The following is a 20,462-nucleotide window of genomic DNA, read 5'->3' on the forward strand; positions in this document are numbered from 1 at the left end:
AAATATTTGTTCTTTTTCTTTTCTTTTCTAAAGAGGAATTAGGTAAAGAAAAAGCAGAAATTAATTCCCTAGCAAAGCATAGTAAATCTTCCCCACACATTGATAGAGAAACAGGAGAAGCCATTTTTTTACTTTTTGTTTTCATTTCCTTGGAAACTCCCTGGAAAAGGACTAACCCAAAGCAAGCAGACTACCCCAGTGCTCTGGTTCTGTTTCCCATGTGGCAGACCTTCACCTGCCCATTCACCCATGACTGGCAAGAGTGGTTCCCCTTTGTCCTTCTGGGGGCAACCCTGTAGCCACAAAGAACATGTCTCTCACCCGGCTCTAGGCACTGTACCAGAGGGACCTGGGAAAAACAATGAATGGTCCCAGAAATCAAATCTGGCCACAGGCAGAATCACCCATTTGTGGATGAGGCAAAACTGGAGTAGTCTTGACAGCCAAAGACTCCCTAAAAATGTTCTTCTTCTTGCAGACAGGAGAAGGAAGAACCCAGTAGACCAAAAACTGCTCCATAGCTCCAACAGCAAAGGAAGTCTCAAAGATAGTCAGTGGAGCCTGTAAGAGTAGGTAAATTCACTGCCAGAAAAGAAAATGGTTTTGAGATTAAAGAAACACCCAGACACTCCCCAGAACCAAGTTCTTATTTATTTTTATTTATTTATTTATTTATATTTGTTTACTGGGAAATTCCAACTGGACACAGGTCCTTTTTCAACAGATGCCCACAGAGAAAAACTCCACAAATTGTATGAGTAACATACATGAGTGATTGCGATTACAGTAATAAAGATGATGACATACAGTAAAAATAGAGCAGTTGGTAATTTTACAATAATAAAGAAACAATGAAAAGAAACAATGAGTTACCTAGTAAAAGTAGACTAGCAATATCTAATGTAAGGTCAACATTATCAGTACCAGCTAGAGTAATCTCAGACAATTATACAAAGTTGGGATAAGAGTTTGAGTGCAGGAGGGACGAAGATGGAGAGATTTTTAGTCAGGATTGGAGCAAGGACAGAGCCAGTGCATTTTTAGGTGAGATTTAAGTGCAGTCTTGAAGTGATTGCAGGAAGGTAGAGTAGTTATAGAGGGGTGAAGGTTGTTCCATAGTTTGGATATGGCACAAGAGAATAGAGCTTCTCCCGCTGAGTTTTTGGCTTTTGTAATAAGGAGTAGATTTTTGTTGCTGGAGCGTAGGGGTCTAGAGGAGTAGTAGGGTTGGAGACGTTTTTGAAGTGATGGGATTTTAAGAGGATGGTTTACACGTTTGTGTGCAAATGAGAGTTGATTCAGTTGAAGGAGTTGTGGGAGTTCAAGCCAGTCTAATTCCCTAAGTGTGATACAATGGTGGCTGCGATAGGATGCACCAGTAGCAAATTTTGCAATTTTATTGTAGCAGGCCTCGAGCTTGTTTATGTCAGACTGTCAAAGGTTGGTAAGCATAAGAGAGGTGTAGAGTAAGGTGGAGATAAGTTGGGAATTGGCAACAGAAGTTCTAGCTGTCTTGGTGAGGTATTGTTTGCTTCTATGTAATGCACAAGTTTTTTATGTACTTTTTTATGGTAAGAGATATGTGGGTGTCAAATCTGAGATTGCTGTCAGTATGCAAATCTGAGATTGTTGTCAATCTCCACACCAAGTAGTTTGGTGTGATCTGATGGAGAGATAACAGTATTGTCTTTGGCAAGAATATTGCAGTGGGGGGAATTCTGAATAGATTCGGAGGGTTGGAAGATAAGGAGCTTGGTCTTGCTAGAATTGAGTAGCAGCTGGGTGTTAGATAGCCAGCTTTCTACAGATGAGAATGATTCCTGTCTGAGCTTTTGGAGTTCTGGTATAGTGGGGGCAGAGCAGATGCATACTGTATGAGAGAAGCATGCTTGATGGCGGTATGTAGGTTGTTGGTGAAAAGGGAAAACAGTAGGGGCCAAGGATGGAGCCTTGGAGGACACCAAGAGTAACAGGAAGGTGAGGAGATAGCTTATTATTCTAGACAACTGACTGTTGGCGGACGTTCAGACAGCTGTGGAACCAGTTGGTGCTGATTGGGAAGAAGAAAGGTTGGTGAGAACAGAGAGTAGTAATTTGTGTGATTCCATGTCAGAAGCCTTTGATAGCTCCAGAAATATAGCAGTGGAGAACAGGCCATTGTTTTTATGATGAAGGATAGTGTTGCTGAAAGAGAGCAAGGCGGTAGTAGTGCTGTGATATGGCCTGAAGCCATGTTGGGTTTTGAAGATGAGATTATTTAGTTGGAGGTAGTTTGAGACCTGAGGGTTAATGCATTTCTCAAGTATCTTGGAGAGTGGGGAAAGGATGGTGATGGGGCAGTAATTGGAAAGGTCAGTGGAGGGGCTACCTTTGTGGAGGGGAATGATGTGTGATATGTTCCATAGAGAGGATACATAGCTTTGTACCCCTAAAAGATACTTGAGCTCCTGGCAGTTATAGCTTGTGGAAGTTGGCCATATGGTTGCAGCCTTGACAGGATACAATGCAAATACCCTGGGGTTCTCCTATTTCTCTTTCAATGGCCTGGGAAAATTTGCTGTTCTCTACCTACTTCATGTTTAGAAAAAAAAGAAAAGAGTTCCTTCTGTTTTTGACTCTGATTTTCAATCAGAAAAGAAAGGACTGAATGAAGAATGTTGAACATTTCTGAGATTACTTGTGATAGTCTACATATTCTAAAAGAAGCCTTTACATTACATTAAAACCTCCCTTCATTTTTCCAACCTATAAGTCTACAAATATTCAACAAACTGTTGCATCTAGTGAGCCATGTTTGAAGCAAAATTTTCAGAGAGCAAGTTTTTGGTTAGACTAAATTATTTTCATGTTTTCCTAACATCTGTAAATATCTATGGTGTCTAGACACCTCAAATAATTCTGTCCTTTCACATAAAATGTGAAAGAAAAGAGTGTGGTAGCCTTTGCTCTAAAGGTATTTTAAATACCAAAAAAACTATCATAGGTTCATAGGTAGGTACTAGGCTATCTGCCCTAGGGCCTACACAAGCCTAGCCAGAAAGGTACCCTGGCTTTTACCACCCAAGAAAATTATTTTCCTGTGCCCCTGTCGAGCAGAGCCATGGAGGTGATCCCTGGGGTGAATTTCCTATTTCCCATCCAATCATCAAGATTTTTTTTTTTTTTGAAGAGTGCTAATGAGGAGCTTTGTTTGATGTAGATAGGCAGTTTGTTCCAGAGTATGGGAAGTGTCCGGGACAGGAATCTATCCTTTCAGCATGTTCTGTTTATTGTGGTACAGAGATTTTCCCAAAAGGGATGACAATGCACTTTTTAAAATTGAGTTTGAGGCCATGGCTTTGACACCAGGCATCTGTCTCAGTGTGGCCCTTTTGTAGGATGTCCACATCATTAGGAGTTTGAATTATGGCTCCTAGTTTGCAGTCATCTACAAACTTTATTAGCCAAAGACCTTCTGTGTTAGCCTGTACTTCAGAAAAGTAGATACCAAACAGGAGAGGACCCAGGACTGAACCCTGTAGTACACCACTTGTCACTGGTCTGAAGATGGATTTGGAGTCTGCTACTTTCAAAGTGTGGGTTCTGTCAGTGAGCCAATTGGCAACCCATCTTGTGACATAGAGATTTATACCTATTTTAGTGAGTTTATCTATAATTCCAGAGTGGGGGATGGTGTCAAAAGCCTTGGCAAGATCTAGATAGGCTGTATGAGCCACCTTACCCTCGTCTACGGCTTTGGTGACTGCTTCAAAGAAGTCAATCAGGTTTAGGAGACATGATCTGCCTTTTACAAACCCGACGTTGGTGGGGTCCAGAGTTTGGAGATTACCAATGTCTTTGTTTATAAATTCCATGATGATGCATTCCATGGCCTTGCAGACCAGGCTCATTAGGCTAATGGGGCGGTAGTTCCCAGGGTCCGTGGTGGCTCCCCCTTTGTGGAGTGGGATATCTGTAGCTGTGCGCCATTCAGTGGGCACAAAGCCTGAGGTGAGGCTATGATTGAACATGGTGCTTAGGTGTGGTGCCAGTTCATTCTGTAGTTCATGTAAAACGCAGCCTGGGATGTTGTCAGGTCCCATGGATGCTGTGTTCTTGGCTTTGGAGAGTGTGTTTTTTACCTGTGCAGCCATGATTACAGGAACTTTGCATTCTTCTGGTATAGAGATGGGGCCTTTAGGGGGTGGTGGGGAGTTAGCACTGAACCTATCTGCCAGGATGTTGACAATATCAGTTGGTTCCGTATATTTAGTGCCATTGTGATGTAACTCAGAGCAGATCTGAGTGTTGCCATTGAGATTCTTGACATAGCTATAGAATGCTTTTGATTGTCTTTAGAATCAGTGGCGATGTTGTTTTCATAACTAGCTTTGGAGGATTTTATGAGGGATCTTAGCTTCTTACTGAGACTGACCAGGAGTTCTTCCAGTCATGGGATTTTACTCTTTTTTGCAACAGTTTCTTTCTTCTGTTGTAAAGTTTGTTTATGGCAGGGGGCCACCAGATTGGCTTCCTTTTTTTGGAGGATAGCATCTTGGTTCTGTTAGGGATAGCATGATCCATGCACTCGTATAAGTGCTTATAAAGTGCATTTGTGTAGGATTCTGCAGTCGTACCTCTACTGTTCATCTGCATGGGTGTTGTGAAGTATGCCACTTCTGTCTTAAGAAGCATGAAGTTGGCTTTGGAGAAATTTTTTATGGTAGTTTCCCTAATGGGGGGTGGGGGTGGGATGTGGATGTCTATGCTGATTAGCTTGTGGTCGGATCTGACCAATGAGGAATTGACCTTTGGTGTGGAACACCGGTCACCCATGTTGGTAATGACCAGGTCTAGGATATTGCTGCCCCTGGTGGGGGTGTGGATAAGTTGATCCAAGGCATTGGAATTTATGAATTCCAGAAAACATTGAGCAAAGAGCTGGTACATGAGTAGTTTTCCCAGTTAATGGTGGGGTAGTTGAAATCACCCATTATTAGGGTGTTGGATGGTACCTTAATATTTTCCAGTGTATCAAGATATGAGGAGTGGGAATCTGTAGCAAGTTACAATTTGGATTGCGGTCTTGCCCAGAGTTAGTTGCACTTGGATAATCTTGGATGCATTATGCTGAGCAACTAGCCTGGAGATGTGGATATCCTTAATGAATATGGACACACCTCCACCTTTAGTGTTTCAGTCCAGGTTAGGTGGCCGAAAGGTATGGTATGAATTATAGTCTGGTAATGCAGGGGTGCTCTCTTGCCTGTGGGCCTGCATATTTCTGTCTTGGCCACATGCAACTGCAGATACTTTAAGATATTTCTGTAGGTAGATATCACGGTAACATTGGCTCCTGTTTCAATCGGGTCTATATCATAAGCTCGAAAGCTTAAAAGAGCGAACGCTCTTTTATCAAGCTGTAAATATCGAAGCCACTAAATAGCAAAAAATGGAGCAGCGATTTTTTTCCCAGGGAAAGAAATTACTGGGTCATTTTCGGGACTTTGCCATTTCCTCTACTGTGGTGCGATCTCGGAGTTGGTATATTTAAGTAGGGGGGTGGGGGCTAAGCCCCCATTTTATTTTGTGTTTGCATTTTTTTTTTTTTTTTGCAGAGCAGCGATTTTTTTCCCTGGGAAAAAAATTGCTGTTCCATGTTTTCGCTATTTAGTGGTTTCAGTGTTTACAATTCGATAAAAGAGCTTTTGTTCTTTTATGCTTTCGAGCTTATACTATAGATCCTTTCAATCATAGGTAGCATGTAATATCACAGTAACATTGGCCCCTATATCAATCACAGGTAGCATGTGATATCACAGTAACTGGCCCTGTATCGATCATAGGTAGCATGTAATATCACAGTAACACTGGCCCCTGTATCAGCCATAGGTAGCATGTAATATCAGAGTAACATTGGCCCCTGTATCAGTCATAGGTAGCATCTGATATAGTTACACTGGCCCCTGTATCAATCTCAGGTAGCATGTGATGTCATAGTGATATTTCCCCAGCCCTTATCAATCTTAAACTTCCTAGTTTTACTTAGTCTGAGTCAGTATTAGGAAGTAATTAGTGAACCAAGGAAAAATGCTTTCTGGATACTATTTTCAGTTTTATTTTTAGAGATAACTTCTTTAATCAACTTTTTCTTACAGACAACAGCAAAATGTTCCAGTCTTTTACATCTCTTACACCTTCTGCCTTGTGTTGCACACTTCTCTAACTCAGCATAACAGCCACAGCTCATGCATTTGCTCAGAAGTATAGCTGGTTCAATTAGTGTCCTAAGCTGATGCTATGAACCAGCACCCCACTCCCTCAGCTCTACAAGTGTAGCAAAAAAATCCCCACTCCACTGTAATAAGCTATAAGTGATTGGCTTACCGTAGTTAGATCTAAGCACCCCCCCCCAAAAAAAGGATGTCCCTTCTACCAGCATACCAACCAGATGGTCAGATATATGACACTCCCCTCCTTCCAGCCTCAGTCATTCAATTCCCATTTCTGTGCCCCACCCCCAATCCTCCTTTAATATATTTTATTTTAAAAAAGTATTGTTTTAAACTGTAGCAAACAGTTGCTACAGTTTATACCTGCCTGCATGGAGTGCTTCAGCGCTCATGTTTTAGTTTAAAAAAATCTTTTTAAACTGTAGCAAACCTTTGCTACAGTTTATACCCTGCTTACACAGAGTGCTATAGCACTCATGTTTTAGTTTAATAAATAAAAATATTTTTTAAACTGTAGCAAACTGCTTGCTACAAATATAGTAAATAGCTGGTACAGTTTATACTTGCCTGCACAGAGCGCTTTGGCGCTCATATTTTAATTAAAAAAAAAATCTTTTTAAACTATAGCAAACTGTTGGTACAGTTTATACCCTGTCTGCACAAAGCACTACAATCACTTTAAAAAAGATTTTTTTTTTTTACTTTTAAACTGTAGCAAACCGTTTACTACAATGTAGCAAACAGTTGCTACAGTTTAGACCACACACGGAGCACTACACAGCTCAGGTTTGATCGCAAATGAAATACCGGCTTTTAAAAGCTGGTATTACATTAAAGAGTGATTGGGATTGGCTGAACATGCCCCCAACTCTTTTTGCCTAGAGCTGTTGCCTCTCTCACCCCACCCTGGCTACCGTACTGCATTTATCAAGCTTACATTCATTCTATTTTTCATGCACTCACTTACTTTGGTTCTGATACGGTTATTAGTATTGGCCAGTATCTCATTTCTTTTTAAACATGCATTTTTCTCTGTGTTTTAGCTCACATACACATTGGACATAAGACTTAGCATATGTCAAATGTGTATGTGACTTAGCATTTTGTTTCTTTACTAACGCAGACTCTCTGGTGATTTGTATTGCTTTTTCCAAAGCTGAATTCACATCTTATTTTAAGTTTTGAGATACTCCAACATCAATCATCCTTATTACAGTTCTGTCCATACTCTGTTCACCATTAATTTCATAAAACCCACAGTTTTCACTCAGTTTATACAAGCACTTTATAGAAGCTTCAACACATTCACCTGTAGTTTGCACACGTGTAGAAGCAGACTCTTTCCAGTATGTCACTTTGGCAACATGCTTCGCTGGCATTACTAATTACCGACTCATATACAACAGTCTGGCCATCTGAGAATGAAATTAAACTCTGTGTTGCCTTGACCTCCATGCCAATGGTATATAACAAAATGTTTACTATATTTCTTCAATTTCTTTGAACAACTTGGTTGCTGTTCTAAAATGTACAAACCTCTGACTCAATGCAAATTGCTTCACAAAATCAAAAGGCTCTGGTGAGTTAGACTTTGTCAAAGTCAATGAAAATTCAGTGTTTTAGGGCAAACATCTTAAAATCAATAAAATAAATGTTGTGAGGTAAAACTATTTTGCTTTTGGTAAAAACAACTTACTCTGAGCTCAGGGGTCACTACCCAACTTGATGGCTCAGCTTCTCTGAAAAGAATGGAGTTTTTGGTTTTATCTTGTGAATAAAATCCTGGTTCTGCCACTATGTCATGATGTAGACAGGGTTCACTAATGTCAGGATACACCAGCATTGACAGGAAAATAGTCAGAGCTGCAGTTTGGACATTTTTTGGCCTTGGCAGTTCCTCCAACTGGTGCAAAAAAATGAAAAATGTTTCCTGTAGATGAAACAAGTTGCTTACTACAACTGTAGCTAGTACAAGCACCTTATTACATTTACTACCACAAACTGAGCTTTAACAGTAACTGAATATATTGACATTCAAGGTGCTGTAGTTGTGCCCCATTGGCACCCACTGATCACACCCCTAACAGCTTACACCCCAAACAGCAACCACCTTTGCTCCACCCTAATTACACTTCTGAAATTAACAACTTTAATATAGTACAGATGGCAGCATACCAAAAATTATGTTAATAATTCACCCATCATGAATACACTCCGCCAACTTAATGAAGTATGGGATGCAGCACTTCTTAACATAGCAATGCTATAGTACATATTCATAGCAAGTACAGACACTTAGCAGATTTAAATCACTTATCACATGTAAAAACAGACTGTATGACAGTCATGTGATACATCAACAACAAGGTGTAAGTCTGTGGTGTGATACACACTCATTTGCTGTGCAGAAAGGTAATCAACATTTGTGAATGAGAACCAGGACACAGCTTTCCTATGCAAGCAGATTACCTACCATACTGGCAGAATACTCTGACGGACTCCTTGAGCTAGTCACTAAAACTGATTCATGAGGGACAGGTGGGCAGATAGCCTTTCTCTGCATAAAATCTTCCTAGGGAATGTGTCGAGTGAACCTGTCTGCTATGGAAGGCAGCCCTCAGAAAGTTTTATTTTGTCCTATAACCTCAGGCTTGAACAGGTGCTCATTCTCTGATCCTTTGACAAAAAAACTTATTGGATACCTTTTCACATTCCCATTTAATTCAAAAAGTACTGCCCAAGGCCAAGAAAGGAAGGCAGAGAGAAAATTATATGATTCTCTTAGTATTAAAATGATAAAGACAACCATAGTCCTCATTTGTTCAACTGATTTTGCAGAAGAAAACTGATCAATGAGAAAAAAAAAAACTCAGAGAACAAGTTAAGTAAGTTAGTCAGAGCAACACATAATTAATCACATGATTACAATTTATTTTTCCAGGAAAGAGATTGAATTGTAACTAGTCTAGTCCAGATACAGATTTGCTGGATACAAGACTGTTTGTAAGCTTCTGAGAGGTGCCAAAGTCTGCTCTTCAATTTTTCCCTTACATCTTCCAGTTCTCTCCACTCCTGCACTTTTACTAGCTTATTAGTCTAGCACTTTACCATACCAGACTTCTTGTAGCAATTATTGTAGCACATAAAAGTGCTACCAGCACTAAACGTTCTACAAGGAAACAGCTGTAGTACTTATTATTAATCCCCACCCCTCCAGGCATGTCTAAAGGACAGTTCCCTGTACTTTCTCCTGTTAACCTGGTGAACGTGGGCATCCTGAGGCAATGTAGCAACTGCCTCATGTACAAAGGCAACCCTCTCCTCTTACCTCCCAACATTCAGACTTGTGAGAGATGCACTTATATATCCAAATTGGAAGCCACGCACTCTCCAGCCAAGATCGGAATAGCTGGTCAGGAGGAGAAGGTCAACACTTGCACCACACACATGGAACACATAGCCCTCCAGAACACACACCAGCACTGCCTTCACATAAAAACACAAACCACACACCCACCTTCACGGAGGTTCTCAATAAAAATCTACCGAAACAGCAGAGACCTCCAAGGCAGAAATGCACTCAACCACCACAACACAACACTAATTACGAGACGCATGACTCTCCTAAACAGTGTGCCACTCAACCAAAGCCCCTTAAGGCAAAACAGCATGCCAAGCACACTAGTCATAGGTGACTCGATAGTGAGACACACTGATGTCCCACTCACTAGGTTAAATAAGGAGAAAGTAACAGTCAGCTGCCTGTCAGGTGCCAGGATCCGCCATATAATGCATGCACTCAGGACCCTCCACAACAGGTACAAATATGACTCTGTCATTGTACATGTTGGTGTGAATGACCTGAGAAGTACCTCCCTGGAATACATGAAAAGAGACATGGAGGAGCTCTTGGATTATGTAGCCCAGGCGGTTATGACCGTAGCCCTGAGCAGCATCCTACCAACACCCAGAATGATACCACAGTTGTTGTTGTTGTTGTTGTCTTTCGGCTTTTCCCAGTTAGGGGTCATCACAGCGGAACTCCGGTCCACTAATGATTGGCAGTAGATTTTTGACGAACGCCGAGGTGCCAGCTCAACGTTCAACCTTCAATGAAGGCACGACCATTTATGCATGTCTTTCGAATGCCCACCCAACCATGGGGAGGACATGCAGACTCCACACAGAAGGCACTCCCCGCACTCCAGCCGAGAATCAAACGATACCACAGTACAAGCAGAAAATGATTGATTTCAACAATTGGCTATGTTTCTGGTGTCATTCTAAGGGGATCCAGTATCTGTCTGCCTGGGATGACATGATTGACAGACCTCGATGTTTTTGCCAGAGATGGCCTGCATCTGTCACCCCTGGGCTTCTGGATGCTGACCAAGGCTCTTGCCACCCCTATAGTGCCTTTTTTAGGTGGTGTTCCAAAGATCAAATTACCACCATAACAGTACAAACAAATGCAATCTGAGGGTCATGCTGTTCAATGCTAGAAGTCTAAATCCCAAAATCCACTCACTCGAAGCACTCCTTAAAATGGAGAAGATCGACATTTGTGCTGTAACAGAGACCTGGTTCAAGGCAGAAGAAAGCACCCCTACACTACTAGGCTATAACTCATCCCACACCTTTCGGCCCCATAACTTGGACTGAAGCTCCAAAGGTGGTGGTGTTTCCATATTCATAAAGGATGCGGACACCTCCAGACTGGTAGCCCAACATAATGCATCAGAGATACTTCAGGTGTAGGTAACATTGGGTAAGGCAGCGATTCAGGTCATAGCCTGTTATAGGTCTCCAACCATGTCCCAAAACACTCACTCCACGTTCCTAAGCACCCTGGAGAATATTAAGGTCCAACCTAACACACTCATACTGGGTGACTTCAACTATCCCTCCATTAACTGGGAAAACAACTCATGTACCAATACACTTGCCCAACGTTTCTTGGAATTCATTAATTCCAATGCCCTGGACCAGCTCATTCTTACCCCCACTAGAGGTAGCAACATCCTTGACCTGGTCATTACTAACATGGGTGACTGTTGCTCTACACAAATAGTCAACTCCTCCCTGGTTAGATCTGACCACAAACTAATCACCTTGGAAATCAACATCTGTCCCACCCCCCCACCACCCACAAAGGTAACCACCATGAAAAACTTCTCCAAAGCTAACTTTGGGCTCCTAAGAACAGAGGTGGCTAACTTCACGGCACCCATGCAAAAAGAGAATAGTTGCATGAAGGCCGAATCATACACCTGCACTGTATGAACACGTACACAAATGCATAGATCTCGCCATACCCAATAGAACCAAGATGCTCGTCTCCAAAAAAAGGAAGGCAATCTGCTGGTCCCCTGCCATAAACAAATTCTACAACAGAAGGGGGGAAACTGATGTGGAATAAGGTAAAGTCCCAAGACTGGAAAACCTCCCTTATCAGCCTCAACAAAACGTTGAGATCCCTCATCAAATCCTCTAAAGCTAGCTATGAAAACTGAATTGCAGCAGATAGTAAAGACAACCACAAGGCCTTCTGTAGCTATGTAAAGAACCTCCATGGCAATATCCAGATTTTCTCTGAGCTACTGCACAATGATACCTCCTAAACCGAACCAACAGATATTGCCAATATACTGGCAGACAGATTCAGTGCCAATTTTTCCCCTCTCCCCCCCAAAGGACCAATCACAATACCAGTAGATTGCCAAACACCCAGTATTACTGCTGCACAGGTTAAAACAGCACAGTCTAAGGCCAAGAATACAGCTTCTATAGGACCTGACAATATCCCTGGCTGTGTTCTACATGAACTACATAGTGAACTGGCAGCTCACCTGTGTGCCTTGTTCAATCACAGCCTCACCTCAGGCTTTGTCCCAACCAAATGGCACACTGCTATATTCATCCCTCTCCACAAAGGAGGAGCGACTACAGACCCTGGGAACTATCGCCCCATTAGCCTGACAAGTCTGATATGCAAAGCAATGGAATGCATCTAATAAACAAAGCTATAGGGAATCTCCAAACTCTGGATCCCACACAGTTTGGTTTTGTGAAGGGTAGATCATGCCTTATCAACTTGGTCGACTTCTTTGAGTCAGTCACCAGAGCTGTGGATGAAAGCAAGGTGGTTCATACAGCCTACCTTGATCCAGCCAAGGCCTTTGATACCATTCCCCTCTCAGGAATCATAGAAAAACTCACTAAGCTAGGCATCAACCCCCTATATCACTAGCTGGGTTGCAAACTGGCTCACAGATAGAACCCACAGTGTGAAAGTAGCTGACTCCAAGTCAGACTGGAGACCAATCACGATTGGAGTCCCACAGGGATCAGTCCTGGGTCCTCTCCTATTTGGTATCTACTTCTCAGAAGTCCAGTTCAACACGAAGGGACTCTGGCTGATAAAGTTCACAGATGATTGCAAGTTGGGAGCCAATATTAACTCCCTAAGTGATGTTGACATCCTACAGAAAGGCCTCACTGAGACTAACGATTGGTGTCAGAACCATGGCCTTAAGCTTAATGCCAAAAAATGTGTCATCATCCCCTTTAGGAAAAACCCAGTTCCCATGAACTACCACATCGATGGTAGTCCACTGCACACAGAAGGCATTATAAGACATCTGGGAACACAGGCTGACCACAACCTCTCTTTTGACCACCACACTGCCACTGAGGTCAGAAAGTCCTTCTGTGTGGCACATCTCATTACTAAGGGATTTGCATCCAGGAAGAAAGAGGTCAATGTCTCCCTCTACTCTTCCCTCATTAGGCCAATTGAGTACAGTGCCCCATTTGGCATGTACATCACTAGACACTTGGAACAACTGGAGAGGCCGGAAAAGTACTTCACAAAGAGGATCTTAGGCCTTAAACACTTGTCCTATATGGACAGACTCAAAAAACTCCAACTATTCTCTGTCTCATATCGCCTACTTACAGCCGATCTCTGCTTGACTTATAAAGCCATGTCTGGCCCAGCTCTGTTAGAAATGCTACATCTAAAGAAATCCCAATCCCTCCACACCACACACTCCACAGACCTCAACCTCATTACCACAATCAACAGAACATGCTGGAGGGACAGATTCATAACCCAGAGACTGCCCATGTTATGGAATAAACTTCCCATACATGTCAAACTGAGCACCTCACTGGCCCTCTTCAAGAGAATTCTTGATGAGTGGATGGGAAATAGAAAATTCACCTCGGAGATCACTCCAGTGGCTCTACTCGACAGAGGCACTGGAAACTAAGGTTGGGTGGCACGAAGCCAGGGTAATCCTATGGGCTAGGCTTGTAAAGGCTCCAGGGCCATTAGCCCAGTACACACCTATGAACCTATAATATGGATTTATCCCGTGGTGGTTTGACTAGCAATTCTACAGACCTTACTGTCTTTGACTTTTAGTCAACAAAGCTTATTTTCCTGCTGAGTTTAAGCAAAACTGACCATGTATTTTCTTGGAAGCCACCTTTCCTAACCATAGTTTAAAACTGCCTTTTTAGAGGAATTAAGCTCAATTATTTATATGTACATTTATATTGGTAGTTGTTCTTTTGATAGTTATAGGAGATCTCATAGAAGCCCTAGAAATTTATAATTTATCTTGACCGAGGCTCTTTTAGCCAGGAAATGAAGTGTGTACTTAATTGCAGCTTTTATTCGTTTATTAATTCTTGACATGTTCTGTTTACACCACACTGCCATTTATGTATCAAGGGTTTCTCACGTCTACTTAGGGAAGATTTTTAAAGTTGTTATCCTGTCTCTTGAGAATGTAATACTACAACAGATTTTTTTGTCTTCTTATACTCAATTCCTCTTCAAGATGCCATTATTTCATTAATGTGTGTCAGTATTTCACTCGTGTCACAGTCCTCAGCCTGTGTGTTTGCAGGATGTGTCTTTTAATATTCCATAACTTTGAGTTGAAAAGTTTACATCATAAAATGATGGGGGAGGGGTGTCAGCCAGAAAGGCATATCTGGCTACATGGAAAAGATTCTTCTTTTCAAGAGCTGTACAACATACACTTCCAAAATTGTATACAGCTCCAGAGCTACTAGATGAATCACTTACATCAGATTGGTCTGTTTCATTCTTTTGTTAAAATGTCTGTCTCTGCAATCTTTGACTACACCCGTGTATGTTTGCATGTCTCTATATGCTTCATAATTGAAGCTTTCTTAAAGGAAAATTCATATTTATGTTTTTCACGTGTCCCATCTCCTGCATGGGATCTAAATTTTATAATGAAAAATAGCCATTTTTGCCATTTTGGAGGCAGCTTATTCTGTCGACCTAACATCATTGGGAGAGAAAAAAAATGCTCTGATGTTGACGTCTGTTTTATTGATACAGTGGAATAAATGGCTGAAACGTGTTTGAGAGTGACAATCCCAGGGGTAGGGGAATATGTCCTTACCCCAGGGAGTATACAGTCTTGAAGTTAGTATATGTAATTATCAACAGGTGTGGAGGGTGCAGGTGGATTTTCCCCCCCTGTGAAAATGATGTTTGTTTTGTTCCTGCTCTGAAGTTGATCTTTTGAGCATGTGCAGAAGTGTGTGAATGTCTGGAACATTGATATTCCACCCATTTGACTTAAAGGAATGTGTGTGTGTGTGTGTGTGTGTGTGTGTGTGTGTGTGTGTGTGTGTGTGTGTGTGTGTGTGTGTGTGTGTGTATTACTAAGATGTAGGTGTTAATATATAAATAAGTCTGTTTAACGTTCTGCATATCAACGATTGCACTAAGAACTTTATCTCAAGTTATCTCAACGGATTCCTTCAGCCAGTCATTTTACCTACCACCACCATTCACCAACACAAGGACAGCAGCACACTATATACTATAAACTACTTTCCAAAAAAGGAATTCTATCCCACCAAATAGAAGCAGTTGCTGCAAACTGCTGGCTGCCCCCACAGTTATGTTCTATCCTAAAATTAATGTTAACCATGTTAATGTGCATGTCTGTTTTTATATTACTGTTATTCCACTCTCAGATGTTTAAAACAACTTACATGCTTTTAGCCTTTTGAAAAAGTACACTCACTAACCACAAATAAATAAACTAAATTGTGCAGTGTTAAATGAAATATATTATGCTGGGGAAGCACTTGTTTGGAAAACTATTCACTTACTAAAGTTTCAAACTGTATTTATTGTTTTAATTTATTTTATTTTCACTGAACTGCTTACCAACAAACCTTTAAAAATTAGTTACACTGTATCTCATAGAAACACATAAATGGTTAAGCAGAACACATAGTCAAGACCTCAGGATGCTTTTCCTTCAGTTGAAAGTAGGCACTAGTGAAAAAAACAGCTAGCCACTTTACAAATATATGAAAAAGCTACTGTTTTTCATGTTTTCATTTTTTGGTGGTGCTGCGGTAGCGTTGTCACCTCACAGTAAGATGCTGTCCGGTTTGATTCTCAGCTAGAGCGTCTTCTGCGTGGAGACATGCGTGAATGGGTGTACCTTCATTGAAGGTTGTGCATCAGGGCTGGTAACTCGGCACGTAAAAATCAACTACCAATCATTAGTGGACCAGAGTTCCGCTGTGGCGACCCCTAACCGGGAAAAAGCTGAAAAACACAAACAATTTTATTACCCGCGGTGGTGGTGCTGTGGTAGCATTGTCGCCTCACAGTAAGACGCTGTCCAGTTCGATTCTCAGCTACAGCATCTTCTGCGTGGAGACATGCGTGAATGGGCGTAACTTCGTTGAAGGTTGTGCATCAGAGCTGGTAACTCGGTATGTAAAAATCAACTACCAATCATTAGCGGACCGGAGTTCTGCTGTGGCGACCCCTAACCAGGAAAAGCCAAAAGACACAGACAGAATTTTTTGTAAGTATTTAATCTAGACATCTACCTCTAAAAAATATAGATGTTTTCTTTTAATACTATCTATAATAGGATTAACATACATTTAATCCCCCCATCAGCCAAAATCATAACAAAATATTAAACTAAACTTACCTCTCTCCAGCCTTTCTTGTTTTGTTACAGTTTAAGACCTGGATATATTACAAGTAAGAAAAAGGTGTTATCTTATCTCAATACCACTAGCATATTCAACAGTCACAGATAAAACTTCCCTTCCTCTCCTCACATTTTGAGTAAACAGACTTTACATACTATACAGAGCAACTATATACTTTTAACAAAATAACATGCAAGTTACTTCAGGAAGCTTTTATACAAATATTAATAAATACACCTGTTTTACTTACAGCCACCTTTTCATTCAGTGTACTTCTAAACATTAATGACATAAAGGGAAGTTTATGCTTTATAGCTCTCCCTGCCAGTTTAACAGAATCAAACTTTCAGACTTTTCATTCACTTCTTCTAGTGGGATTGATGATCAAGAGTTCCCCACTTATTCACTAAATTCACTTTGTTGCTGGTCATTCTCTTGATTATCAATATCTCCCAAAACCAATCTTTGGTTTAAGTCCAAGGAACTCCAATTCTTGTAATCCACGCTGGAATTTTTCTGCCACTCAAGCATTTTCCTTTGGAAAAAAAGAAAAGGTATTACTAAAAAAGTCTCTCTTTCACTCTCTCTCTCTCTTTCTCTGTGAGTTTTCTTAACGACAGAAGATTGAAAATTTGAGTGTATTTATCTTTATTTCTCAGCCTTTGTTGTTTCCTTCATACCTGTTCTGCTTATAAAACTTCTTTGCGTCTCCGGAAAAACAATATTGCAATGACAGCTAAGTATAGTAACTTGAATCTCACAATGGGGGCATCAAGACAAGAATGAAAGAGGTTGTAGGTCTCTCAACTAGCCTGAGGGTACCTGGCTCCTGCTCACTCAGAATGAACGGGCCAACTGCACAATGATAGAAAAGATATTGTGAGGTTCTTGGGGGGGGGGCAAACAAAAATATAGATTATGGCTACTTCTTTGTCAGGTAACAAATCTGTTATAATGGGTGAAGAAGGAGATTCTATTTGCACCAATACTGGAGACACAGACTTCTCCATAACCTTAAAGGTTAAAGGAGAAACAACTTTGTCCAAAACTTTTACAAGAACCTTTTTGATTTCAGGCTCCAAAATTTTCAGTACCACTACAGATGCCAGAGGAAACATACAGGTGTTTCTGTGTGTTGTTCTTCCTTTTAGAAATAACTTCAATAACTTTGTATTTTTATTTTATTATACTTTATTTTATCTTTATATTTCATTTGTTGACTGAGTTGGCTAGTGACCTCTTTTCAGGGGAGACCTGAAGTGGTATTTATACTACTGGGGGAAAATCTGCCAGGGCATTAGACAACTTCCCCTACTCTTTTCAATAGATGACATGGGATCTTTACATCCACCTGAGCTATAACCATCTCAAGTAGATTGGACCTTCGTTTAATGTCTCATTTTACAGGCCTTGTTTCTAAGGAAAGGAAGTGCTGGGTTAAGCAATCTTGTTCAGAAGGCAGAGCAGACATTTTTTCTATATAAAGCTGCAACATGTGACATAATGTAGAAGATGAAATCTCCAAAGAAATCTCACATTTTGAGGGAATATGACTATCCCCTAAACAAATGATACAGTTATATATCTGTACTTTGAACAATTTTGTCTCCACAGAAGCAGTTATGAAATCCACATTCCATGGTTAAACAAGAACTGCCACACAAAAATAACAGCCAACAGCAGAAAAAGCAGCCTGAGGCCATATGAAGATCCTATAAGCCCTTTATATGGCAATAAAGATCTGTAAAGGAAATAAAATGCAGTTAACAACCTGTGAAAGATTTACTCCCTGCAATGTTAGTACTATAAGTAACAAAGGAAAATCTATTGTTATCAAATCTATAGTTCTGCATTCATCTATACTGAGGAAGTCTAGGTTGAGCCTGCATTTTCTGGGCTCTGTTTGAAATTGGTCCATATGGATCGAAGCTCTACCCCTACTAAAGAAACAAACAAATAAGTATCATGGACTAGCCAGCATATTCATTGCAAAATGTATCGTACAAAGCAGTTCTGTTGTCAGTGTAATACTGAAGTATATTTTCAGGCATGGATTAGAAAACTATGTGTCTCCATCTACTCTGCAGTCATCTTTACTGAGTAAACTTGTATGCTGCTAAAGAAGCACTATTATTAGTGATCATGGCAAAATATGGATTATGGAATAACTGTACATTTGTTACATATGTGTTCTGCAAAACAGGGATTAGAAAATGTGTATCATTAATGCAATAGCAAAGTATAACATCAGACCTGCACTAGTAAAATTATATTTTCCCCATTCTTTCTGCATTCATCCTTACTGCACAAACCTGCAGTACTTTCACAATTCCACAATCAGCTTGTGTTACTTTAATATGTATTGCACATACAAAATGCTTCTGTATTGAACTGTATTAAAACAAACCAGTAAGAGCTAATAAAAAATAAAAATGATGTATGTGTTATTATTTAGTACATTGTGCACTTATGTGGTAATTAATGCTGCTGACATAACTAAGACAACACATTGCAGAAAAAATAAATGCTGTAATGTAGTAATTCTTACACACACACGCGCGCACACAAAGAACAACAACAGTTTAGTACTACAAGCATTGTTAATTGTGTAAGAAGTGCGTTATGTAAAAAGCAATGCCATTACACCTCTGTATGCAAAAAAAAAGTTTCCTGTAGATAACCGTAAACTAAAACAGAATAATTTGTAATGCAACGCAACTGTGTTGTTGTACATCTATTTTCTACCCTTAATTCTTTACATTCTATTATGACCATATATTAAAGCCCATTTAAGAAATGAATGGAACCTCTTAAAAATCTTACAAAAGTATCACTCATTCATTAGTAAATAAAAACAGAAAATATCCTGCTGAGAATTAAACTTTTATTAATACAGTACGCATACTCCAACATAATTAAGTGAAATATGTTCTTAAAAGACCAATAAAAGAACACTTGAAACTGAGGGCACTTACACATTGTAATTCTTCTTCTTACTTCTACTTAATCCAATTTTTACTGTTACACAAAACAAGACAGAAAAATCAAAACATGCAAAGGTTAACATATCTAAATACAAACAACGTTACTGGTACATCTAAAGTGTACAGTAAAATGGCAATGTAGTTCTAGCGGAGCACTGTAGCAGCACATTGTCAATGATGATAACAACTCACTACTGTTATTAACATTCCATATGTTGTACTGCTTTCGTGTTGTTCCACAGGCCAGGATTCAAGGAGATGTGCTGCGCCTAAGCATCACTGTGGAACAACACAAGCAGATGTTTTTAACAAAAACATGCGGTGCTTATGGAGAGCTAGTTGTCCTTAAGGGTACATAAGTGAGTCAGACAGCGAGCATGCAATTGGATCTAGCAATGCAGTGTAAGTATGCCAGCAAAGAAAGCTGTGCAGGGATCTGCATACCCAAACCACAAAAGTAGCCATGTGCTGCACAGCACAATCTCACAAGAATTGAAGATGTGAACTTTGATATAGTTTAATATAAAGCAGCGTTTCTATCAGCAAGGTTGTGTGTGTTGCTGCATCCCTTGGCAGGACAGCACCAAGTGGTGCATACAGCCAAGCAGTAGCATATTAATTGAGGCTGCACTGCGGTGTCGTACATCTATGTAAACACCTGTTGGATTCATAAAAAGGAAGGAAAAGGAGAGCACAAAATAAGGAGAAGAGCAAGCACAAGGTCACATATATGGACAATATATAGGAGTGTGCAAGATGGAGGGAGGAGGGAAACCCTAGCAGAATAAAGCGCTTTTTTATTACAGAGTGAAAGAGAGGAAAAATTAAAAAGGAAATCTTAGATGGAAAGGAGGCTAGGACAGTATGTTGGGGCAGACAGAGAAATATACAAGAACACAGGCAAACAGGGATGAAGGTGTCCAAAATAAGATGTGAAGGCAGTAAAAGAAGCAAACGCAGAGTAAACAAATGTTGATGGGGGGGGTTGACAATGCACAGGGTATGGAGTGGGAAGGAGCATGCATATCTAGGAAGAGGGTGTGGTACAGCCAGCTACCATGCCTTCCCCAACCAGGCCCAGAGAGAGACATTACATCTGTAAGTGATGGATATGGATGGTCAGTGGCATTGGTCACATCGCTAGATGGCAGCTGCTGGGCAGTTGAATGAATCTGCTATTTGCTCCAGAAGCTTATAGGCAATCCACTTGGGCAATATATCTGCCCATTGCTTATTCCACTGAAGCCTC

The 20,462-nt window shown here is 40.5% G+C and overlaps 1 protein-coding gene across 1 annotated transcript in view; it reads left to right on the forward strand.

Moving 5' to 3' along the window:
- MELTF (melanotransferrin) overlaps positions 1 to 18,614 on the forward strand; it is a 592,427-nt gene extending 573,813 nt beyond the window's left edge. Inside the window, exon 9 of the mRNA XM_044070717.1 lies at positions 17,844 to 18,614. Within this exon, the coding sequence (XP_043926652.1) occupies positions 17,844 to 17,875 (32 nt within the window). The 3' untranslated portion in view covers positions 17,876 to 18,614. The remainder of the gene's footprint in view (positions 1 to 17,843) is intronic.
- Positions 18,615 to 20,462: the final 1,848 nt, after the last annotated feature.

Source organism: Protopterus annectens, chromosome 4.part1, assembly GCF_019279795.1.
Source record: "Protopterus annectens isolate FY-2018-M chromosome 4.part1, PAN1.0, whole genome shotgun sequence".
NCBI classification, from domain to species: Eukaryota; Metazoa; Chordata; order Ceratodontiformes; family Protopteridae; genus Protopterus; species Protopterus annectens.